This window comes from Cajanus cajan, chromosome 3, assembly GCF_000230855.2.
Source record: "Cajanus cajan strain Asha chromosome 3, NIPB_CcT2T_4, whole genome shotgun sequence".
Taxonomy (NCBI): Eukaryota; Viridiplantae; Streptophyta; class Magnoliopsida; order Fabales; family Fabaceae; genus Cajanus; species Cajanus cajan.
In genome coordinates this window covers 17,347,613-17,374,764 of record NC_138519.1, presented here as the reverse complement: position 1 = coordinate 17,374,764, position 27,152 = coordinate 17,347,613, and the positions used below count along the sequence as shown (strand labels likewise).

General features: G+C 32.6%; 1 protein-coding gene across 2 annotated transcripts; it reads right to left on the bottom strand.

Annotated features, from left to right (window-relative positions):
* Positions 1 to 10,350: 10,350 nt before the first annotated feature.
* Positions 10,351 to 15,071, bottom strand: LOC145955631 (callose synthase 3-like). 2 transcript variants are annotated; one of them, XM_083070600.1, is made up of 4 exons: positions 13,557 to 15,071; positions 13,078 to 13,461; positions 12,893 to 12,993; positions 10,351 to 12,752 (listed from the first exon to the last, which is right to left on the bottom strand). In XM_083070600.1, the coding sequence occupies exons 2-4, from the start codon at positions 13,235 to 13,237 to the stop codon at positions 12,636 to 12,638; spliced, it is 378 nt and encodes a 125-aa protein (XP_082926726.1). In that variant the 5' UTR covers positions 13,238 to 13,461; positions 13,557 to 15,071; the 3' UTR covers positions 10,351 to 12,635. The 2 variants fall into 2 exon arrangements, with proteins under 2 accessions (XP_082926726.1, XP_082926725.1); XM_083070599.1 differs by lacking the exon at positions 13,557 to 15,071 and having other exon boundaries at positions 13,078 to 13,545.
* Between the last annotated feature and the right edge of the window lie 12,081 nt (positions 15,072 to 27,152).

The following is a 27,152-nucleotide window of genomic DNA, read 5'->3' as shown; positions in this document are numbered from 1 at the left end:
GAGCTTTTTAGGACTAGCCGGTTATTACAGAAGGTTCATAGAGAATTTCTCTAGGCTAGCTCTTCCTTTGACTAAGCTGACGAAGAAAGACCAACCTTTTGTGTGGGATTCTAGGTGTGAGGAAAGTTTTCAAGAGCTTAAGAGAAGATTAACTAGTGCCCCTGTGTTAGTGTTACCTGATCCTAGTAAGACTTTTGAGGTATTTTGTGATGCTTCTAAAATGGGTTTAGGAGGAGTGCTTATGCATGAGGGTAATGTAACATCCCAGTTTTCAAAAAGGTTATTATTATTATTATCTGGTGTTTGGTCATAATTATTTGAATAATTATAGAGGAACATTATTTTGTACGTTTTAAATAATTATTATTTTGGACAATTATTTTGTACGTATTAAATAAGTATTTTTATTAGCGTTTTTAAATAAATATTTATATGTTTTAAGAGAAGATTGATTTTATATGATATTTTGTTATTCAAATTATATTATTATATTTTGGTTCAGAAATATATTATTATTATAGAGGAAAAATATTTTATAATATACATGTATTTATTTTATTTAATTATTTTGAGGAAAAAGAGAAGTGGGTTAGAAGAGAAGGAAAATGGGTTGGGTTGACCCAGCCCAATGGATTAATTTTAAGAAAGGAGTCAGGTAGCGTTAACCCTATCTGCCTCATTTGCGTTCTGAAGGGTTAGGGAAAAAAAGAGGAGAAACAAAGAGCTCTAAGGAAGAGTACTCAGGAACGATCTTAGATCACACCAAGACCATTCGTCTTCTACTCATCCAAGTACGGGGGAAAAAGAGATTATTTATATGTAGAGTTACATGAGGGAATTGGGTAGAGGAAGAGCCCTTAGGATTATGAGTAATTTTATAATTAATTTTGTTTGGAGAATTATTGGTCTTATGTGATTCTGTATGTATTTAGGACTATAAATATATATTTAATTTGTAAGAATGATGATTTGGGAGAGAGAACAAAATTGTAGAAAAAATGCCTGTGAGTTAGATTTTGGAAAAATTAAGGGTTTTACTATTTATGTTAAGATTATATTAAATGTGTAATTCCATTGATTATTATATTAATTGATAAAAATTGATGATTTAGATGTGAATTTCTTGAGGTGTATGAAACCCATTATTTTGTTGGACTTATCTGTTGTGTATATGCAATCTTGTATGTGATATGGAATTGAGCTATGAGATGAGATGTTGTATGAATATAATTATGATTGTGATTGTGGTTCCTCGCATCAATGACCAGGGATGGCACGACCCCTGGGTAAGTGATTCTACAGGGAGGGTGTGACCTTAGCATGGTGTGGAATGAGTGAGACAATTAACACGTATCACTTATGTCAGTTGTGGCGTGGCCTTGGCATAGTGTTAATTGTAAGAATTGTGTGGATTGTGATGTGATTGTGGTTCTTCACACCTATGACCAGGGGTGAGCACGGCCCGGGATTGTTACATGGGTATCTTGACCTTGGTTAACATGTCAGGGGTGAGCACGACCCTGAGTTAGGGGTAACGTGACCTTGGCATAGTGTTATATCAGGGGTGAGCACGACCTTGGATTGTTACGTGAGTATCGTGACCTTAGATAACATGTCGGGGGTGAGCACGTCCCTGAGCTAGATATGCTACAGGGGAAACGTGACCTTGGCACAGTGTTATATCAGGGGTGAGCACGGCCTTGGATTGTTAAATGGGTAACGTGACCTTGGCATAGTGTGAAGTGCAAGATTTGTGATGATTGGTGTGATTGCGAATTATGATGTGATGATGATGTATGATTGATCGAGTTATGATATGTTGAAATGTTTATGAATATTTTATTAAGTATAGAGTCATAATGAGACAATATGTTGTGTTTTCCTTATTTGCTTTATATATAGATGCTTTCTTTTCTCACCGTACAATTTGTGGATGTTTTAGGTGAGGAAGATCTGACTTTGAGTGGCATCTAGGATGCCAACAGTTGAATTGTGGGTGTGCTATGATATTGTGACATCGGGGCAGAAAATTCTAGGATATAGATTTTTATATGTATTTTGAGTTATACCTTGTCTTTTGAAAACAATTTTTAAACTCTTAAATTTTACCTTCCAAGTTTTATTTCCAATTATTTTGGATATTGAAGAAAGAACAGTTATGAAGTTTTATGTGAACCCTTTTACCTATGTTGAAAATTTTATTTCCTTAGTTTAATGTCATTATTACGATGTATGTGTTGGGGGTAGTAAGGGTGTCACAGGTAAGGTAGTACGCTTCTAGACAACTTAAAATTCATGAGCAAACTATCCTACCCATGACCTTGAGTTAGTTGCAATAGTATTTGTGCTTAAGTTATGGAGACATTACTTTTTTGGGTCTAGATTTGAGGTTTTTAGTGACCATAAAAGCCTTAAGTACTTGTTTGACCAAAAGGAATTAAATATGAGGCACAGGAGATGGTTAGAGTTCCTTAAGGATTATGACTTTCAATTGAATTATCACCCCGGTAAGGCTAATGTTGTAGCTGACACTTTGAGTAGAAAATCTTTGAGAGTGTCTTCTTTGATGATTAGGGAATTGCATATGATTGAGGAGTTTAGGGATATGAGCTTAGGGTGTGAGTTGACCTCTAAGAGTATTAAGTTGGGAGCTTTGAGAGTGACTAATAGCTTGATAGATGAGATTAGAGAAGGTCAAAAGATAGATCCTTTCTTATTGAGTCAAGTAGAAAAGTTGAATCAAGGTGTGGAGAGTGAGTTTAGATTTGGAGTGGATGGAGTGTTGAGATTTAAGGATAGGTTGTGCATTCCTAGTGTGCCAGAGCTTAAGAGAGCAATCCTAGAAGAAGGTCATAAGAGTATCCTTAGTATTCATCCAGGAGCCACTAAGATGTACCAAGACCTTAAGAAGATGTTTTGGTGGCCTAAGATGAAGAGGGAAGTGGAGGAATTTGTGTATGCTTGCTTAGTATCTCAGAAAGCTAAGGTAGAACACCAAAAACCTTCAGGTCTGATGCAACCGTTAGATGTGCCTAGATGGTCAAACTGAGAGAACCATAGAATCTTTGGAAGACTTGTTGAGGGCTTGCATCTTAGAACTTTGGGGTAGTTGGGATAGTTTCCTACCTTTGATAGAGTTTACCTACAATAACAGCTACCATTCTAGTATTGGGATGGTACCCTATGAGGCTTTGTATGGTAGGAGATGTTGAATACCCTTATGTTGGGCAGAACCTGGAGAGAATGTTATGTTAGGACCTGAGATAGTTCAACAAACTACTGAACAGGTTAAGATGATCCAAGAAAGGATGAGAGCAACCCAGAGTAGGCAAAAGAGTTACAATGACAAGAGGAGGAAAGACCTTGAGTTTAAAAAAGGTGATCATGTATTCCTTAAAGTCACTCCTTGGACAGGAGTAGGTAGAGCACTGAAATCTCGTAAGCTTACTCCACGTTTCATTGGTCCTTATCAAATTCTTAACAGAATCGGTGAAGTAGCCTATCAAATTTCCTTGTCTCCATCTCTTTCAAATTTTCATAGTGTCTTTCATGTTTCCCAACCTAGAAAGTATATATGTCCATGATCCTTCCCATATCATTGAGTCTGACAACATTCAGTTGAAGGATAATCTTACCTATGAAACGGTTCCTTTAAGGATTGATGACACGAGGGTGAAACAACTGAGAGGAAAGAAAATCCCTTTGGTTAAGGTCGTTTGGGGAGGAAATTTTGAAGAAAGTGCTACATGGGAATTAGAAAGCAAGATGCGAGTAGCTTATCTATTTCTGTTTTCAGGTAAATTTCAGGGTCAAAATTTCTAAAAGGAGGGGAGAATTGTAACACCCCGAATTTTTACTAATGCAATATTAATTATTAATTATTTTTATATTTATGAATATTATTTTATTATAGTTGTTTTAGTTAATTAAAAGGGGTTTTTATAAAATATTGTACAGGTTTTTAATAATTTAAATTGTTTGTGAAAATTTTTATAACATTCTATTTTTTTTATGCCGGAACGGGCTGTTCCAAAAGTGGAACAGGCCGTTTCAAAGTAGAAAAGAGGCCAATTTTGATTTCTCCAGAATGGCCCGTTCCAAAATAGAAACGGGCTATTCCGAAATTCTAAAAATGCCTAAAAACCTTAGTTGGAAACGGACCGTTCCAACTATGGTCAATCACTGTAAACATGGACCCCAGAACGGGCCGTTGTAATTTTAGAACGGGCCGTTCTAGTTGAAAATTTTGCATATATTCGAAGGATCCAGAACGGGCCGTTCTGAATTCAGTACGGGCTGTTCCGGGTACCCTAGAATGCCTATAAATAGGAGGCATGGGGGGTGAAAAATTATAACTGAGAAGGGTGAAAAATTTTAGAGAGAGAGGGAGAGAAAGAGAAAGAGAAAGAAAGAGAGGAAAAGAAAGAGGGAATCCAGAGGAGGAGATTCTGCTATAGTTTCAACTCCGCTTATCCAGGTAAGGGGGGGAGTGAGAAACCTCACTCGAGGGTGTGGGGATAATTGTTGGATAGTTTGATTGTCGGATTGGCCCCCAATCCCTTGCCTGTTGTTCTGTTTTATTTTCTGTTTGCTCTACTTTGTTTCTTGTTGGAAATAATAAATAATTATGTAATTAATGTTAAAAATAAATGTTTTAATATGAATAAGAATGTTCTCTGTGAATTCCTGTGCGGACCTTATGAAGAATAATTATGACATGACTATCTCTGTTGATTCCTATGCGGACCTTATGAGGAATAATTATGACATGACTATGTGAAATATGCACAAATGACATGAGACATAAGAATGGACTATTGAGACAAGCTATGATTATGAGACTATAAAAAATGATGACATGATGTACTAAATGAAATTCTGTAATAAGTCAAATGTTGAGTCAATGAAATAATGAATGTATGACATGCATCATATGCATATATTACTCCAGGTGTACCGCTGAGGCCGCATACCGGTGATGCTAACAAGGTGTACCTTAGGGTCACCCACAATTGTAACATGCTAACAAGGTGTACCTTAGGGTCACAGGTGATGTAACAAGCTAAAAAGGTGTACCTTAGGGTCACCAATGATGTAACTAGGTGTGCCTTAGGGTCACCAGTGATGAATTGTGAAACTTCCTTATGGCGCCACATGCATGCATTTATGAGTCGAGTCCATGACATCATAGCATGATAAATAAGTATATATGTGATATTGATTATTTATCTGTATTATTTACATGTGAGTTATATTTATTGTGCGTGTGTGTGCTATCTAACCTTTATTTCTGCACCTGAAACTGAGTGAGATGTTTCTCACTCCCTTGTTGTTCTTGTATATGTTTAAATTATGTTGCAGGTAATCATCATCATGAGGATGTTGGTGATGAGGCTTAAGCCTTCAGTTGGGCATGCTCTGATAGGATGTGACATCGGGCATAGCTAGACTTATTTTGGGATGTTATTGTTTTAAAAGCTTTAATTTTCTTTTCCTTTGTAATTTTGAACGTTCTTGAGAAAAGACCAAAATATGCATCTTTGTCATATTATTTTTATTACATGATTTGAAAGTTATAAATTAATTCCTAACTAGGAGGCACTGCCACCTTTGCTGGAATTAATCTATATTTTTTTTATATGATTTCTTGAATTTTGATACTTACATGATGACTTTCTATGATTTATGAGTTACGAATGTGAATCTTCTACCTTATGATATTTGAGACAATTATTTTATCTATGAAAGATGTTGTTAACTATGAAAGATTTTATTCACTCAAAAGAGTAAGAAAAAAAATTGTTTACATTTATTGTGTATTAATGTTGGGGTAGAAGGTGTCACAATATATATATATATATATATATATATATATATATATATATATATATATATATATATATAATATATATATATATATATTACGTGTCAATATGGTGAATCTGATGGTCACTTGAAATCTATTTGAGAAGAAAAGGTAAGGAACAACAACTTCATATGATAGAAAGTTTGTTGAGGGAATTATAATTATTGAACTGACGTACTCTATGTTAAAAGGTTTTCTCTTAACAATTATTAAAGATAAATACTATTTCAGGGATATAATTAGTGATAATTTTAAAAATAATTAGATAAATGCCTAAAATTACCTAAAATATATGGATTATTATTTCTCAATTTATAATATGAACGTGTTTTTAAAATAATTTTAAATATATTTTTTAAAATAATATAAATGCATCAATATTATGTAGAATAAAGTGCATTAGTTGACGGTTTAAAACTGTAAAAAAAACGTGAGGAAAGTAAAAAAATTCATTTTTTTTGGCATTTTAAAGCTATTAGAAAATGTAAACAAGAAAAAAAATGTAATTTTGTGGCGGTTTAGAACCACCAGAAATGTTGAATTAAGAAAAATTTTAGATACATTTTGTGGCAGTTTTAAACTCTCAGAATTGTCATTAAAAAAATTTATTTTTTTCTGGCTATTTAAAAGGTCTTTACCAGCACTCACTTTAAATGCCACTAATAGTTTTACCGGCCCCAAATACATTGACCATAATCTAATTGCCGGTAAAGATCATATTAATGGCCAATCGTATGGTCGCTAAATAACATAAAAATTGCCACAAAAAATCATTTTTGGTGTTGTCTAATAGTTTCATTTATAATAATTATGGTTATTTTATCATTGTAAAAATACTATTGTAGTGAAAGAAAATCAATATTACCTTAAATACCAATCTATTACTATACCAAAAATACCAATCTATTACGTGTTTCTGTAATAAAAAAAATAATAATAAAAAAAAATAAAAATAAATAAATACAATTGAGAAATAATCTATTATTAATCATTTGTCAATCTTTATACATTAAATACGAATTCAGATTCTGAGAATGTCTTTAAGAAGTTTTCTTTCAAGAGAGTTTGTAGAAATTTTTTTAACTTCTTATCTAATTTAGTTTTTATTTATCATAATTATTATGAATTAAATATTAATGTTTAAAAATAAATTATTAATAAATAAAAACATTTTTTTATTATAATATAAATCATTAATCATAACTCTAAAATATAATTTATATGTTTAAAAATATTTATTTATATAAATTTTCATACAATTTATATACTCAAACATAGTACTTATATATATAATTTATTATAAATTTTAAATATATATGTATATATATATAATAAACATGTTTGTACATTGTACAAATTAAAATACTAGTACATACACTATAAAGGAAAATTTTGCTAAATATATAGATGTCACTTGACATCACCATATATCAGGAAGGAATTTACTTATTCTTAGTAGATTTATTTCCTTTAATAAGTCAGTTTTTATATTAAATTTCAATAATTCAATAATTAAATTTTAAAAAACAATTAACGTATAGATCATGTTTATAATTTTTATAAAATTTTAAAATTATTTGATACTTCGTTTCATTAATTCAAATTGATGAATAATTATAAAAATATGTTATACATTGATTCTAATCTATATAAAGAAGTATCATATGATTTTAAATTTTTTTAAAAATTATTGTAAACTTAATTTATTTATTAATAACTTAATTTAATTATTAATAGAGAAAATATATTAAAACTTACTCTTAAAATAAGTAGATCCCTCCTCTACCATATATATATATATATATATATATATATATATATATATATATATATATATATATATATATATATATATATATATATATATAATAAACATGTTTGTACATTGTACAAATTAAAATACTAGTTATACACTATAAAGGAAAATTTTGCTAAATATATAGATGTCACTTGACATCACCATATATGAGGAAGGAGTTTACTTATTCTTACTAAATTTATTTCATTCAATAAATTAGTTTTTATATTAAATTTCAATAATTCAATGATTAAATTTTAAAAAAATTAACGCATTGATCATGTTTATAATTTTTAAAAAAATTTAAAATTATTTGATACTTCGTTTCATTAATTCAAATTGACGAATAATTGTAAAAATATTTTATACATTGATTCTAATCTATATAACGAAGTATCATATGATTTTAAATTTTTTTAAAAATTTGTAAACTTAATTTATTTATTAATAATTTAATTTAATTATTAATAGAGAAAATCTATTAAAACTTACTCTTAAAATAAGTAGATCCCTCCTTTACCACACACACACACACACACACACATATATATATATATATATATATATATATATATATATATATATATATATATATATATATATATATATATATTACGTGTCAATATGTTGATTCTGATGGTCACATGAAATCTATTTGAGAAGAAAAGATAAGGAACAACAGCTTCATATGATAGAAAATTTGTTGAGGGAATTAAAATTATTGAACTGACGTACTCTGTTAAAAGGTTATCTCTTAACAATTGTTAAAGATAAATACTATTACACACACACATATATATATATATATATATATATATATATATATATATATATATATATATATATTACGTGTCAATATGTTGATTCTGATGGTCACTTGAAATCTATTTGAGAAGAAAAGGTAAGGAACAACATCTTCATATGATAGAAAATTTGTTGAGGGAATTAAAATTATTGAACTGACGTACTCTATGTTAAAAGGTTATCTCTTAACAATTATTAAGGATAAATACTATTTCAGGGATATAATTAGTGATAATTTTAAAAATAATTTGATAAATGCCTAAAATTACCTAAAATATATGGATTACTATTTCTCAATTTATAATATGAAGTGTTTTTAAAATAATTTTAAATATATTTTTAAAAATAATATAAATGCATCAATATTATGTAGAATAAAGTGCATTAGTTGACGGTTTAAAACTGTAAAAAAAAACGTGAGGAAAGTAAAAAAAATTCATTTTTTTGGCAATTTAAAGCTATTAGAAAATGTAAACAAAAAAAATGTAATTTTGTGGCGGTTTAAAACTGCCAGAAATGTTGAATTAAGAAAAATTTTAGATACATTTTGTGGCGGTTTTAAATTCTCAGAATTGTTGCTAGAATTGTCATTAAAAAAATTTATTTTTTTTCGGCCATTTAAAAGTTCTTTACCAGCACTCACTTTAAATGCCACTAATAGTTTTACCAACCCCAAACACTGGCCATAATCTAATTGCCGGTAAAGATATTAATGGCAAATCGTATGGTCGCTAAATAACATAAAAATTGCCACAAAAAATCATTTTTGGTGTTGTGTAATGGTTTCATTTATAATAATTATGGTAATTTTATCATTGTAAAAATACTATTGTAGTGAAAGAAAATCAATATTACCTTAAATACCAATCTATTACTATACCAAAAATACCAATCTATTACGTCTTTCTGTAAAAAAAAAAAAAATAAATAAAAATTGATCATGTGTTAATTGATTACATATTCATTTTTTTTATCAGCCAATAAATATTTATATAGATATATATAAAGGTACAAGGGGTACCAAAACCCATATACATAAAATAACGAGGAGATTGTATTACCCTTGAGTAAATTGTACTGTTTTGAATGATTATTGTATGAATTAGAGTGCTCTGTGACACCCTTACTACCCCAACATATATACTGTAATAATAAAAACTTATAAATAAATTTTTCAATTTCGGTAAAAGGGTTCACATGAGAATCTTAAAAATTATCCTTCAATAACCACAATAACAAAAATGAAACGCAAGAGTTTTCAAATTATTTTCAAAAATAACATTTACAATAAAAACCTATGTTCTAAAAAATCCTTTGCCCCGATGTCACAATATCAGAGCATACCGACAATTCAACCGTTGGCATTCAAGATACCACTCGTAGCCAGATCTTCCTCACCTAAAATATCCACAAATCGCACGGTGAGAAAAGAAAACATATATATATATATATCACATAAGAAAACACAATATATTATCTCATTATAATTTAATATTCATAAATATTTCAACATATCGTATTTCAATCAATCATGCATTGTCATCACGTCATAATTCTCAATCACACCAATCATCACAAATCTTGCACTTCACACACTACAAAAAAATCATCACAAACCCTAAAGCACCAAAATCGGTCGCTATTTAGGTAAATTCAGTCGCTATTTCATTCAGCGACCGAAATAGCGACCGAAAAAATCCGTCGCTAAAACCCTAGTCGCTATTTCAAATAGCGACCGAAATTTTTTCTGTCGCAATTTAGCGACCGAAAAATCAGTCGCTAGCCAATAAAAATCCGTCGCTAACATTTTGGTCTCCTAACTTTTGGAGACCAATTTTGCGACCGAATTTTTTGGTAGCAATTTCTGTCGCTAGTTTTTGTATTTATTTAATAAAAAACATTTTATAAATCAGTCGCTAAATCGGTCGCTAAAAAACTGAAATAGCTACGGATAAAATCGGTCGCTATTTCAGTCGCTAAAAAACTGAAATAGGTACAGATAAAATCGGTCGCTATTTCAGTCGCTAAAAAACTAAAATAGGTACGGATAAAATCGGTCACTATTTCGGTCGCTAAAAATTTGAAATAGCTACCAATTATTTTGGTCACTATTTCGGTCGCTAATAACTTGAATTAGCTACAAATAATTTCAGTCGCTATTTCGGTCGCTAAAATATACCAGTATTTTTAACTTTTTTTTTATTATAAATTTATACCTGTTAACGAATATGAAATTAACAATATATTTATTACACAATTTATAATAATAAACTAGAACATACTAAAAGACAAAATCTTATCGAAGAAAATTTATATTATAGTGAAAACTAAATAAAATATAAGTATGTCAATATAGTATGCTAAAAACACAATAATATCATAAAACGTTTAAACTTGAACAAAGTAATAGTCAAATACAATAAAATATCCTGAAACAAGTAAAATAAAGAAGCTTAATTAAGGGTCTTCTGCTATGTCATCAAGAGCATCATCAACAGAATGGTCAGGATCCTGAAATTCAAGTATGAAAAGTGAATATAAAAGATCCAATGAAGAATATAAAAGCACATTTCAAATATACATTAAAATTTAAAATAATTAACTGAATAAAATAGGAACTGAATATGCATAGGAACTGAATAAAATAAAAAAAATAATCATTTTTTCTTAAGATCATAAATTTTTCCACAATTGAAGATCCAATTAGCTGAAAAGAATAAGAACAATTAATGTTTTGTATCTTTCTAATCTAATCACATGGTGTGTTAGTGGGGATGGGGGCACTGAACCTGATAATCATGGCAGGTCAGCGAAGCACAACATATTGTTTAGATATTTTAACATTTGTTTTCATGAAATTAATGGGAATAGACATTGACTTTAATTAGAATTTAAAGATGATAATGTAATGCTAGCTGCTCTAAAACCACAGAACTAGCTATTTGATTTTGTTTTTGCATGGAAACTGTTTGAATATGGAATGGTGACTAAATATTGTTATTTGTTACCGTGATGTAAATTTTGACAGAGAAAATCAACAAATCAAATCATGTAGCTTTGCAAGCAATGCTGTAAAAGAGATACCAAAACATGAACCACCTTAAAAATAAATAATATATTTAGTAAAAAAACTCTAAAAAATATTTCTAAATTGATTCTTATTATGAGTAAAATAGGAGAGAAAATTTTACATATGTTATTACTAATACCTAACTATTTTTTTAATCATTACTTTAGCTCTAAATTTCTTATCCTATACATCTTTTTATTTAAAAAATAAACAGTTATTTAATATTCACTAGTGTAACACAAGTATTTCATATTCAAAAAAAATTATTCAATATTAATATTTGATATGAAGTTTTAAACATATTTATGTTTGAATCTGATAAATTATAAACAGTAAAATTCCTTCTCAAAATATGACATGTAACTCAACTTCGTAATTAAGACTTGGAGTGGATGTTACTACTTAAGTTGGAATCGTTGTGACGTGATTCAAGTGGTTGTCTCTCTCTAAATACCTATGGGATTCCCTTTCTCTAAATATATGAATCTTCTCACACCCCTTAACTCAATTAAACCCTCCAAAACACACATTTTTCCTTATCCAGCGGGCTGGTGCTCCCATGTTGTTCCAACCAAATCACCAATACTATAAACAACAACATTAAAACCTACAAATTAAAGCACAACGCATGAAACCTCAAAACATGGCATCTCCACGCGACACCTCCAAAACCATAAAGCTGGTGCGTTACAACAGCAGAGGGAACACCACCAAGCCCCTAAACGCACCCTCCAACCTCATCCTCTTCCTCTTCCTAGATTAACACTATCTTATCAACAAAAGAAATTACAAGGCAGATTAACACTACAACTTAAAACATTAAGTATAACAAGCTTCTCTTCCCTCCAAAGCCCAAAGTATACAAAGTGCATTTCTACAAGTTCAAAGAAGCATTCAAATTTATGTATTAAACTGGGCACAACAGACTGAATCAGCCTTCCAAGATTAAACTGTAAACAAGTTCAATTCAATTACTCATATTTTTGTTTAAAAAAACTTAAAATATGTATTAAAATAGAAAATTAACCTCACAGTTTCTGAATAAGTATTTTCATTAAAAGTAAAAAGGTCAGAATTACAATGGGTGGAACTAAATATCATGCCTCGGGGAATCTCATTATCGCCTGGTTAGCACTATCAGGATCAAGAGGAAGAATTTTGTAAGGGACTAAGATCTCTGTTTTCTCAGCAACTTTATCTTGGGTCTCCAAAATCTATAACAATGGCAATGGCAAATCATCAATGTATAAACTCGGTTTCATCAAAAGACATCACAGTAAGCTATATATGAACCAGATCGAGTGAAAAATGTATACGGCAGAAGCATAAAGAAATGAAGTAAGAGAATGGTTACTCTTTCAAGACGTTGAAGAAGAGCGGTTTTGAATTGGCGAACACCACGACCACTTGAATTGGGATCCAACCTATGCGCTTTCTCAAAGGCGTAAAAACGGCCTACAAGATCAACAAACACTGTCATAAGAAATTCGGATAACAAAAAAGGAAAGAAAGAAATAGAAAGAGAAGAAAGAAACATACAGAGATAAGCAACCCTGGGATGAATCTCGATGAGAGACGAAGGCACGACCTCACTGTCAATGAAAGACTCTCCCAAATTCCCCGCAGTCTGTGTCCGCATGATCCGCCTGAGCTGCGGCGCCTCCGAAGATGGTCCCGCGCCTCCCCTCGAGGAAGACATTCCGACAAGACTCTTTCTCTCTCTATCAAACTACTCGAACAAAAGAAGAAGAATGAAGATGAGAAAAAAAAAAAAGCAGATGCACAAAGGAGAAGGGGCTGCAACGCGGGTAAGCATATGGGTCTCTGTGCTATTGCAGTGATGGAGATTCTTCAATATTCGCGAACCTCTCTGCATACCCGAACAGAGAGTTGTCTCTTTGCTAACCTGAACGAAGAACACCCCTTGCGAACACGAACGGACAACAACAAAAATGTAAATGAAGAACAATAGTAGAAACCCTAAGCAAGAATGAAGAAAAGAGAAAGAGAGGGATTACCAGAAGACGAAAAAGAGAAAGAGAGGGAGAACTAGGGTTTAAGTTTTTTCATGATTTGGGTCGAAAGCCCATGGCCCCCTTTGTACCCAAGCACTTATTCATTGTCTATAATTATGCTATACTACCCTAATCACTTTTATAAGATTTAAATACCTATTTAGTAATTTCATAAATTTTATTTTTCAATTTCTACAATTAAAAACAATTTTAGTCATTTATACATATTTTTTCTCTTTTAATCTCTGTCACCTATTTATTATAGGAACTAAAAGATAAATTTTATAATGATATAAAAATTAAAAAGAATTGAAAAATAATATGATTAAGTGTTAAAATGAAATATTTTTTACTATAAGAATTAAAAATAAAATTCATATATTTTAACCTTTATTCGTAGAAAACGCTCCCCTAAAACTTTCTTAATCCTTTTTATAAGACCTTTTCCAAATTATTTGTGGCATTAATTACTTTTATAAGAATAACCTTAAGTAGAAATACCTTAATTAATTAGGTAGAGACAAAAAACAATGCAATCTCAATAATTTTAATGATAATAACGAAAAAAGAGGAATTATATAGATTTTTTACTACTTAATTTTTGTTAACATTTTAAATTTTGACATGTTTATTAAAAAAAAAATTCAAAGACTAAAACTAAATAAAAAATTTAGTCTAAAAACATAAATTAAAAAAAAATTAAGAACATTTTTTTAGTATATATTAAAATTAATTAAATATTTGTATTTAAGAAATTATTACAGATTTTAAATATATATTTTAAAGTTTTTATTTTATTAAATTAATTGAAAATAAATTATATTTTATCACTTTTTAATAAATAATGAAATTAAATAAATTAAATCTTATAATGATTATTTTTTTAATGATACTAAATTAAATATTCTAATTATTTTACAATAAATTAAAATGAAAAAATAATAAAATATTTTAACTGATATTTCAAATAAAACACATTAAAATATTATAATCAAAACAAATCCAGTTTAAATTAAAAGATTATAAAAATCATAACTAAAATTATAATAAATATTCCGATATTAAATATTTATATAAAAAAATTGCTACAGATTTTAGATTTTATTTATTATATTTTATAATCAAAACATATCTAATATTAAATCAAAAGATTATAAAAATTATAATTCAAATCATAATAAATAATTTGATATTAAATTTATTATATATTAAAATTAATTAAATATTTTTAGATTTTAGATTTTATTTACTATGTTTTATAATCAAAAGAAATCCAATATTAAATCAAAAGATAATAAAAATTATAACTAAAATCTTAATAAATTTTCTAATATTAAATTTAGTATATATTAAAATTAATTAAATATTTGTATTTAAGAAATTATTACAGATTTTAAATGTATATTTTAAAGTTTTTATTTTATTAGATTAATTGAAAATAAATTATATTTTATCACTTTTTAATAAAGTAAGTGAATGATAATAAATTAATTAAAATTTTAAAATATATTTTAATTAAAAATATTTTTATATCAATATAGTAACTAAAAGTATTATAATAAATAATGAAATTAAATAAATTAAATCTTATAATGGTTATTTTTTTAATGATACTAAATTAAATATTCTAATTATTTTACAATAAATTAAAATAAAAAAATAATAAAATATTTTAACTGATATTTCAAATAAAACACATTAAAATATTATAATCAAAACAAATCCAGTATTAAATCAAAAGAATATAATTAAATATTTTTTTAAAACTTAATTAAATATTTTTATCAAAGAAACTGATACAGATTTTAGATTTTATTTATTATATTTTATAATTAAAAGAAATCTAATATTAAATTATAAGATAATAAAAATTATAAGCTTCTGTATTATATATATATATATATATAATTACTTTCAGTAATTTATCAATGAATCAAACTGACGTAGCGGTTTCGTAGTTGGCCCATGGTTACCCACAGGACCTAGGATCGAAACCTGGCTGACTAATTTTAGTCTATTCATAAAATTTAATAAAAAAATTTAGCGACCGATTTTAATTCGGTCGCTAAGTTTGTTTGTATTATTTAGCTACCGAAATTTAATCGGTCGCTAAAAATTTCAAAAGTTTAGTATTAGCGACCGAATTAAATTCGGTCGCAATTTTTTGATAATTTTTTCAAAATTGGTCGCTAATTCCGTCGCAAACTACGTTCCCATGAAACAAAATTAAACAGCGACTGATTTAGCGACCGATTTTATTGCTACCGATAAAATCCGTCGCTAATTCCGTCGCAAAACAGCGACTGATCAATTTCGGTCGCTAAATTCGTCGCTAAATTATTCAGTCGCTAATTCGGTCGCAAAATAGCGACCGATAAATTTCGGTCGCTAATTTCGGTCGCTATTTTGTATTTTTCTTGTAGTGACACTATGCCAAGGTCACGCTACCCATTTAACAATCTCGGGCCGTGCTCACCCCTGATATAACATTGTGCCAAGGTCACCTTATCCCTATCCTATGGCCGTGCTCACCCCTAACATGTTAACCAAGGTCACGATAACCACGTAACAATCTAGAGTCGTGCTCACCCCTGATATAACATTGTGCCCAGGTCACGTTACCCCTAACCTAGGGCCGTGCTCACCCCTGACATGTTAACCAAGGTCACGATACTCATGTAACAATCTCGGGCCGTGCTCACCCCTGGTCATAGGTGTGAAGAACCACAACCACATCTCATTCACATTCCACACAACATCTCATAGTTCAATTCCATACACATATCATATAAGTCCAAAATAATGGGTTTCATACATATCAAGCAATTCACATTTAAGTCATCAATTTTTATCAAATAATATAACAATGATATTCATAAATTAATATAATAATCAATAGAATTAGCAATTTAATATAATTTTAGCATAAACAGTAAAATCCCCCAATTGTTCCAAAACCTAGCTCACAAGCACTTTTCTACAATTTCGTTCTCTCTCCCGGATCATCATTCATACAATTTAAATATATATTTCTAATCCTCAACACATACGGAATCTAATGATATAATTAATTCCTCAAACAGAAATAATCCAATTTTTCCAAAACCTAACCTACAGGAACTTTTCTATAATTTTGTTCTCTCTCCTAGAGCATCATTTTTACAAACAAATCATATATTTGTTGTCCTAAATATATATAGAATCAAATAATGCCAATAATTCTTCAAACAGAAATAATTCTAAAATTACTCATAATCCTAAGGGGTTCTTCCTCTATCCAATTCCCTCATGTAACTCTATATATAAATAATTTCCTTTTCCCTCGTACCTGGATATGAAGAAGCTGAATCTAGATATGTAGAAGCTGAATCTACACTAAATCTGGTTGATGTCCCTCGCTGGGTTCCCCTCGGTTTGAAGCAGAAAGTAGAGGAAAGAAGAGAGAGAGTAGAAGAAAAGAAATCAGAAATAAGAGGTGTGCTTTTTGGGAGTGGCAAACAGCTCTATTTATAGGCTTTTTACGCTGGAACGGCCCGTTCCAATTCCGGAACGGCCCGTTCCGAACCCTTAAACCATGGCTAAAAATCACATCCAGAATGGCCCATTCCAAAACCAGAACGGCCCATTCTGGTGTGCATTAATTACACCCAACGGCCATAATTTTGGGAACGCCCCGTTCCAAGCCCGTTCTCATTTAGGGTTAATGCCATATTTAATAGTCTGGAACGGCCCGTTCCATCTTGAGAACAGCCCGTTCTGGGCTATTAACTCACATACAATTTGGTAGTTTAGAACGGCCCGTTCCAATTCCGGAAAAGCCCGTTCCAAGCTACTAAATCACATACCTTTTGGTAGTTTGGAACAGCCCGTTCCAATTCCGGAACAGCCCGTTCCAAGCTACTAAATCACCCCTATCTGCTTTATAAAATTACCAAAATACCCTCAATTAAAATAAAATAAAATTGAAATAAGAAAAATGGGGTGTTACAATTCTCCCCTCCTTTAAGAAATTTCGTCCTCGAAATTACCTGAAACAAATAAAAACGGATATGACGCTTTCATCTTCTCCTCTAGCTCCCAAGTAGCACTTTCAGGTGTATCTCCTCCCCAAATAACTTTTACCAAAGGAATTTCCTTTCCCCTAAGTTGCTTCACCATTCGATCCTCGACTCTCACCAAGGTAGCTTCCACAGTTATGTTCTCCTTAACCTCAAGATGATCCGACTCAATCACATGCGAAGGATCATAGATGTATTTCCGAAGTTGGGAAATGTGGAAAACATCATGGAGATTTGACAGATTAGGAGGCAAAGCAATTTGGTAGGCAACACTACCGACTCTTTTTAGAATTTGGAAAGGACCAATAAATCGAGGAGTAAGTTTTCTGGATTTCAATGCCCTGCCAACCCCAGTCCACGGAGTGACTTTCAAGAACACATGGTCACCTTCTTGAAATTCCAAGTCCTTCCTTCTCCTGTCAGCATAACTTTTCTGTCTACTCTGAGCTGTCCTCATCCTCTCTTGTATCAATCTAACCTTATCAGTGGTTTGTTGCACAATCTCAGGTCCTAAGATAACATTATCACCAGGCTCGCACCAACAAAAAGGGGTCCTACATCTCCTACCATACAAGGCTTTATAAGGTGCCATACCTATACTAGAGTGGTAACTATTATTATAGGTAAACTCTATCAAAGGTAAAAGACTATCCCAACTACCCCCTTGGTCCAACACACAGGCTCTAAGCAAATCCTCTAAAGATTGAATAGTCCTCTCAGTCTGACCATCAATTTGAGGGTGGTAAGTTGAACTAAGTCTAAGTTGGGTCCCCAAAGCTCGTTGTAGGCTCTCCCAAAACCTAGAGGTGAATCTAGGGTCTCTGTCTGAAACTATGCTAGATGGTATCCCATGCAATCTCACAATCTCATCAATATACAGTCCAGCCAATCTCTCTAGAGAATACCTAATGTTAATAGGTAAGAAATGTGCACTCTTAGTCAACCTATCAACTATAACCCAAATGGAATCATGCCCTCTCATAGTCCTAGGCAAAGCAACTACAAAATCCATAGAAATGTTATCCCACTTCCACTCGGGTATACTCAAAGGCTGAAGTAGTCCTGAAGGTTTCTGATGTTCTATCTTAGCCTTCTGACACACTAAACAGGCACTCACAAATTCAGCTATATCTTTCTTCATCCTAGGCCACCAAAATATCTTTCTAAGGTCTTGATACATCTTATTTGCCCCTGGGTGAAAACTAAGCTTGCTCCTATGACCTTCCTCTAGGATCAAACGTCTAAGTGTAGGGTCACTAGGCACGCACACTCGGTCTTTAAATCTTAACACTCCATCTACACCCAAGGTAAATTCTCCTCCAACACCTTGTCCTATAGCATCACGTCTAGCCACTAGAAATGAATCCACTAACTGTGTTTCTCCAATTTCCTTCAACAACTCACTAGTCACCCGAGTCATACCTAGTCTCACACTACTAGGGGTCACCTCACAAGTCAAACTCAAGTCTCTAAATTGAGCCAAAAGGTCCATCTCCCTAATCATAAGAGAAGACAATTACAAAGATTTCCTACTTAATTAAAGCATCAGCCACCACATTGGCTTTGCCCGGATGATAACTAAGATCAAAATCATAATCCTTAAGGAACTCTAACTATCTCCTTTGCCTCATATTTAATTCCTTTTGGTCAAATAAATATCTAAGACTCTTATGATCATTAAACACCTCAAATTTTGAACCATACAAATAATGTCTCCAAATCTTAAGTGTGAATACCACAACTGCTAATTCAAGATCATGGGTGGGGTAATACTTCTCATGTATTTTCAATTGCCTAGATGCATACGATACGACCTTTCCCTCTTGCATTAACACTCCACCCAAACCCATCTTAGAAGCGTCACAATAAACCACAAAAGTCTTACTAAGGTCAAGCAACACTAAAACAGGTGCACTAGTCAACTTCTTCTTAAGAGTTCAGAAACTATTCTCACATTTACTATCCCATACAAACACAACTCCTTTCCTAGTTAAATTTGTCAAGGGTAATGCTAAATTAGAGAATCCCTCTATGAACCTTCTATAGTATCCAGCCAATCCAAGGAAGCTCTTAATCTCACTAACTGACTTAGGTGTCTCCCACTTAAGTACCGCCTCAATTTTAGACGGATCTACTGCTATACCCCCACTTGAAATCACATGTCCTAAGAAACTCACTTCCTCTAGCCAAAAGTCACACTTAGACAACTTGGCATAAAGTTATCTCTCCCTGGGGGTTTGAAGTACTACCTTTAAGTGTTCCTCATGTTCCTCTTTAGTCTTGGAATAAACTAGTATGTCATCTATGAAGACAACTATAAATTTATCCAAGTACGGATGAAAAATTTGGTTCATGTAATCCATAAAAATTGCAGGAGCATTTGTTACACCAAAAGGCATTACTAGATACTCATAGTGTCCATAATGAGTCCTAAATGTTGTCTTAGGTACATCCTCATCCTTAACTCTAATCTAGTGGTACCCCGATCTAAGATCAATTTTACTAAATACACAAGCACCCACCAACTGGTCCATAAGATCATCTATCCTAGGCAATGGATATTTATTCTTAATGGTTACCTTGTTCAACTGGCGATAATCTACACACAACCTCATGCTACCATCCTTCTTCTTAACTAATAGTACGGGTGCTCCCCAAGGTGATACACTAGGCCTCACAAACCCCTTTCTCCAACAAGTCTTCTATTTGTTTCTTAAGCTCCACTAACTCTACGGGTGACATCCTATAAGGTGCAATAGAAATAGGTCTTGTTCCTGGTACTAAGTCTATGAAAAATTCTACTTCTCTTCTAGGTGGTAAGCTAGACATATCATCGGAGAAGACATCCGAAAAGTCACACACAACAGGCAGTTCATTCACCAAAATATTACTCTCAGAATTCAAAGAAGCTAACAACATGTACACTTGAGCATCCTCTTGTAAAGATACCTTAACTTGGTTGGCAGTCAAATAATCCTTACTCACTTTTTCAACAGGCTCACCAAAGACAATAGATTTATCAGCACAATTCAAAAGGACATGATTGGAAGATAACCAGTCCATACCCAGAATAACATCTAGCTGACTTAGAGGCAAACAAATTAAGTCAACTATAAAATCTCTACCATTAATAATCAAAGGACACTTTAAACAGACATCAGAAGTAGACATTGAACCACTAGTTGGTGTCTCTACTATTAATTCAAAAGACAAGGAAGAAACAGGTAATTTTAATTTGGACACACACGCTTGTGATATAAAAGAGTGAGTCGCACCAGAGTCATACAAAATAATTAGAGGAGTTCCATTGATGAAACACATACCCTGGATTAAGTCTTTGGATTGTGAAGCTTCAGCACCACTCAAGGCAAACACCCTTCCTGTCGCTCGAGGTTTGCTAGCACTCCCTCCAACCTCTGTTGTCTTGTTCTTGGGGCAATCACGAGCTCTGTGTCCCTTCTCTTGACATTTGAAGCACGTTATTTCTCTAGGCAACGGACATTCATATGCCCTATGACCTGGCTTCCCACAATTGTAGCAGTTGTCACTACTACAAAAACAATATACTACGTCGGACTTTCTACATCGGTTATTGAATAACCAATGTAAAAAAAAAGGACGGTGGCATTTTTGTAATTATTTAATCATTTTACATCAGTTATCTAAAGGACCGATGTAGTATTGCTTACAAAGTCACGATCTTCTCCCTTTCCTAACCCTATTTCCTTCAATCGTGACGCACAAAGGAAATTTCCTCCACCACCCTCACGTTGGCGCCGCCCAGCATCAGGTCTTGCAACGTTGCCGCAGCCTGGAGAAGATCATGCCCGTTCAGAAGTAGACCCGCGTCGGTCAGCGCACCCATTTCAAGGCCTTCGTTGTTGTCGGCGACAACAACAGCCACGTTGGCCTTGGTGTCAAGTGTAGCAAGGAGGTCACCACTTCGCGGCGCTGTCATCCTCGCTAAGCTCTTCGTCATCCCCGCCAAGAGAGCCCCACACCGTTCCCAGCACCGCTACGCGTCGTCGCCGTTGCGCGTCGCTGGCACTGCGTGTTGCCGTCGCTACGCACCGCGGTGCAGTTCTTCTGGGCACCAACGCCGATTCATAAAACAGAAGAGGAATGGAGGCTTCTTCTCTCTCCTGATCAGTTTCAGATCCTTTGCCATAAAATGACTGCGTTTAAGGTCTCAATCTCATTATTTCATCGTTTTTCATATGCAGCTTGCAAGGCTAGAGGCGCCGACTTTAGGGTTCATTTCAAGGTGTTGCGTTTAAGTTGTTGCTTGCAATCTCAGTCTGGAAGAAACGCATCTTGGTGTGCTTGCAATCTCAGTCTGAAGACCTGATGGAAGCACTCATGAATAAGGGAGTTCATTTGTCTCCTACAACGTGAGTGGAAGACTTTATTTTTTGCAAATTTTTAGTTTATGATATTTACTGTTTACCCATATGTGACTAATATGTTTAAAATATTTGTTTACTGATGACTATATAGATTTGAAGTGGGAGACTGGGTGAAGTTTAGAAGATCTATCACAACTCCAACACATGGATGGCAAGGTGCTAAACCAAAGAGTGTTGGTTTTGTGCAAAGTGTTCCAGATAGAGACAATCTCATTGTTTCATTTTGTTCTGGAGAGGTTCATGTTCTAGCAAATAAAGTTATAAAAGTCATTCCATTAGACAGGGGTCAACATGTTTAACTGAAAGAAGATGTAGAAGAGCCTAGGTAACAATTTTTCTTTTGTATGTAATGGATTTATGTTATGTCTAATGTTGGGGAGTTTCTTTGATCTTTGTTAATAGCAATTCTTTTGGTTTATCACATCTTCTTTTGACAAGAACATTGGGTAAACTAAAAACTCCTCCAAATAATACTCCCTCTTTCTCGCACACATAAGCATATCAGGTAAGAACTTGTATTTATTGTGAAAAATTTATTCTCTACACCTTAATTGTATGTAGTACATTTAACTGTCAAACATGATGCATATAGCATGGTTATAAGTATCTGAATTTATATTTTGATTAAAAATACTCAATATGCATGCTGAATATAGTTTTGCTTCAAGGGTAATAAAAGCAAATATTTATTATTGAAATGTCAGTAACATTTTATAAATATAATAATGTTTGTTGTCATTCAGGTTGATACCGCCGGTTGGTTGCAGAGGACAAAACAGGATAAAGGAGCAGCATCCTTGAGCATTATGCAATCAAGGAAGAGTCTACTCCGGGCTCATATAATTGCTTTGGTACTAGATGCGGAAGAGGTATATATGTTTCATGCATCTTATGTTTTGGACAAGGCCAAACAACTATGATATAATTCAGGCGATTTTTTTAGCTCGTTAAATTGCAATTTCATAAAGTATACTGTTCCAATTTCTTTCACATTTTTCTATTTATAAATACAAATTTAAACCTATTAAAATATAATTGCTCTAGTAATTCATTTGTTGGTTGGAAATGTTGAATTTGGTGCTTAGTTTTTGTTGTTTTGGTTTGAAATACTTTTCATTGATGATTCCTTAGAGTATGTGTAATGTGTTTGTTCTAATGTGAGCAACATGTGTCCCATTTCATCCCCTTCTGTTTTGTGTACCCCTCAATTAGGATGGACTTAGTGCATGAATGACTGTGAAGTATGTGTATGTGTGCAGAATATTTTAATAGTATTGGGAGTTAAGATACTGTTCTAAAGTCGTTCCCGTACATGAGTTTTTATCTCATTCGGCATGCTAATTACTTTTACTTTGCTGTATTGTTGTTTCTCTAGATATGTATAAACTTGTGGCTTTTCTGACAAAAATGAACTTCCTTGACTAGAGATGTAAATATAACTTCCTTTGGTATGGAATATAAAATTTAAATAGACAGATTACTGTCTCTTCTTTCTTTCAAGAAAGTAGCAGACAATTTGAATTTTCGTTTCATCCTCAAGGGGTTTTATGTTTTATCCTGATTCTCTTCTCTTGTTCCTACTTCTGCACTTAGGATGCTACCAAATCGTTAATAGAAGATGATTCATTTTATACTATGAGTTTACTCAAGAAAGGGGCCAATTTGTTTATTTTCTTGTACTTGATTTTTTAATAAACTTTGTAATATCATGCAGTGAGTATACCCCAAGGCTTATAAAGGATCTTGAAGGAATCAAGGTGTGATGTTAAATGGATGGCCTTCTTGCTTCTAATTTAAGAGTTATATTACTTCAAACTTTTAACTATAATCTTTAATGTTTGGCTTTATTCTTGAATTTGTTTAGGTAAAATATGTAGCTGCTGGGTTGCTAAATTCAACTTGTACTGATGGTACTTGAATCTAATTAAATCTTTTTATTTTTCTTTCTTGGGCGTAGTTATTTTATATATAAGTTATAGATAGATCTACTAACATTTCTCTTTCTCCAACATGATTTTCAAATCTCATAATTATTCTTGTAATTTTTTAAAAAACGAGATAACAAAACTGCATAATGGTGTTAAAATTAATATTTTATAAGAAATTTGTATTAAGCCACCTTGTAGTATTGGCAATTTATATAGAAAGTTATTGATGTTTAGTTTGAAACAGGGATTAGTGGGGAAATTATTGATACTTTTTGGTCTCTTTGTTTTTATTGGGTGCAGAGCATTGCAGAGTAGCTTCGACTGAATGTTCCTATGGCGATGAAACTGGCGTTTGATGGTTTGAAGGGTTCAGGGTATAAAACAAGAGCCACTGCTTCTTTGCAATGATGAGTTTATTCGAAAACTTAATAAGGAATGGAGAGATGAAGATCATGCTGCAGATGTTCTCTCAATGTCATAACATGTGCCTGGGCTCAAGATTCCTATTGTAAGAATTGCATTGTCAAGCTGATTATAAGTTGTGTAGGGTGTTGTAGACAATAAAGTTTAGAACTTACATGTTGGAATAAAAATAGTTACATCATAGGTCATGGGTTGACCCATAATCAATGAACAATTGGTTTGTGTTTTAAACCAGCTTCAAATTGGGAACTGAAGAGTATAGCTATTCATTTTTCTGCTGTTTAATTTAGTGGTTGAACCATATGACATCACGACTACATATTTATTTATTTTCAAGGCACATAGTTTGTAAACCAGTCATGAAAAATGGACTTAAATTCTTATTTACCCTTGTTTCTTCTACAGCTTGCTTGCTTTAACCATTGTTTATATTGTTGGGGGAGTTTTTGCTGCTGGTTGGATTGGTAAATTATTTATAAGGAATGTTTCTGGTAATCGATTATAGCAAGTGGTAATCGATTACCAGAGATTTTTTTTTACTTGATTACGCAAATCTACATCGGTTCTCAGGAGAACCGATGTAAATTTAAGCTTAAATCTACATCGGTTCTCAGGAGAACCGATGTAGATTTAAACATAAATTTACATCGGTTTTCCAGAACCGATGTAAAAATGAATACATTTTTTACGTCGCTCTATTCTACATCGATTTTAGAACCGATGTAAATGACCTTATAGAACCGATGTAAAATATGCTTCTTGTAGTAGTGTGTTGTGTGAAACAGAACCCACACTTCCTCCTCTAGAAGTTTGGCTAGCCGTGGGAACTTGGCTTCTTTGTTGCCCAGAACCTTGATTATTCACCTTAGAACTTGAGTCCTCAGCAGACTTGGTGTAAGGTTTACTCTTATTATATGAACCAAACTTATTATTCCTCATGGGTCCTCCACTCTTATAATAAGTTACCCTAGCACGGTTGTCCTCATCATATACTCGGCACTTGTTTACCAATTCATGATAGTGAGTGATCCCTTGATAATTGAAAACTTGTTTAATCTCAGGGCGAAGTCCACTCACAAACTTCACACATTTGTCCTCCTCATTGCCCACACCATCATACATGGGACAAAATCTGACCAAGTCTTCAAACTTAGTCACATACTTAGCCGTAGAATCAACTCCTTACTTCAATTCAAGGAATTCCACCTGTTTCTTATGTCTCACATCTCGGGGAAAGTATTTCTCCAAGAATAGCCGCTTGAAATTCTCCCAATTCACTTGGGTACCTGTAGCTATCATTCTTTGTAAAGTACCTTGCCAGCAGATGCCAGCCTCACCAGAAAGCATGAAGGCAGCCAAAGTCACCTTCTGTATCAAAGGACATCCCGTAGCTTGGAATATCTTTTCAACTTCAAAAATCCAGTCAGCAGCTCCATCAGGATTATAACCCCCACGGAAGCTTGGTGGATTATTTCGCTGGAATCTCTCCAGCCAATCTACCTCTGGTTGTTGGTTCATATTACCCAGAGCCTGAGCCATCGCTTGAAGAGCATCAGCGATTGCACGATCGTTACTACCTCCTGCCATTACTTTTCTGATCACCAGAAAAGTTACCAATTATACTATAAGTAAACAAACAACTTAATCAATCATAGTACTAACATATCAACAAATTCTACAATCAATTCATACCATCAATTATCTACCAAACAAGCATAGAAGACTCATAATTCACGGCCTATTGGATCGGCCTGCTCTGATACCACTAAATGTGACACCCTTACTACCCCAACATATATATTGTAATAATAAAAACTTATAAATAAATTTTTCAATTTCGGTAAAAGGGTTCACATGAGAATCTTAAAAATTATCCTTCAATAACGACAATAACAAAAATGAAACGCAAGAGTTTTCAAATTATTTTCAAAAATAACATTTACAATAAAAACCTATGTTCTAAAAAATCCTTTGCCCCGATGTCACAATATCAGAGCATCCCGACAATTCAACCGTTAGCATTCAAGATACCACTCGTAGCCAGATCTTCCTCACCTAAAATATCCACAAATCGCACGGTGAGAAAAGAAAACATCTATATATATATCACATAAGAAAACACAATATATTATCTCATTATAATTTAATATTCATAAATATTTCAACATATCGTATTTCAATCAATCATGCATTGTCATCACGTCATAATTCTCAATCACACCAATCATCACAAATCTTGCACTTCACACTATGCCAAGGTCACGCTACCCATTTAACAATCTCGGGCCGTGCTCACCCCTGATATAACACTGTGCCAAGGTCACGTTATCCCTATCCTAGGGCCGTGCTCACCCCTGACATGTTAACCAAGGTCACGATACTCATGTAACAATCTCGGGCCGTGCTCACCCCTGGTCATAGGTGTGAAGAACCACAACCACATCTCATTCACATTCCACACAACATCTCATAGTTCAATTCCATACACATATCAGATAAGTCCAAAATAATGGGTTTCATACATATCAAGCAATTCACATTTAAATCATCAATTTTTATCAAATAATATAACAATGATATTCATAAATTAATATAATAATCAATAGAATTAGCAATTTAATATAATTTTAGCATAAACAGCAAAACCCCCCAATTGTTCCAAAACCTAGCTCACAGGGACTTTTCTACAATTTCGTTCTCTCTCCCGGATCATCATTCTTACAATTTAAATATATATTTCTAATCCTCAACACATACGGAATCTAATGATATAATTAATTCCTC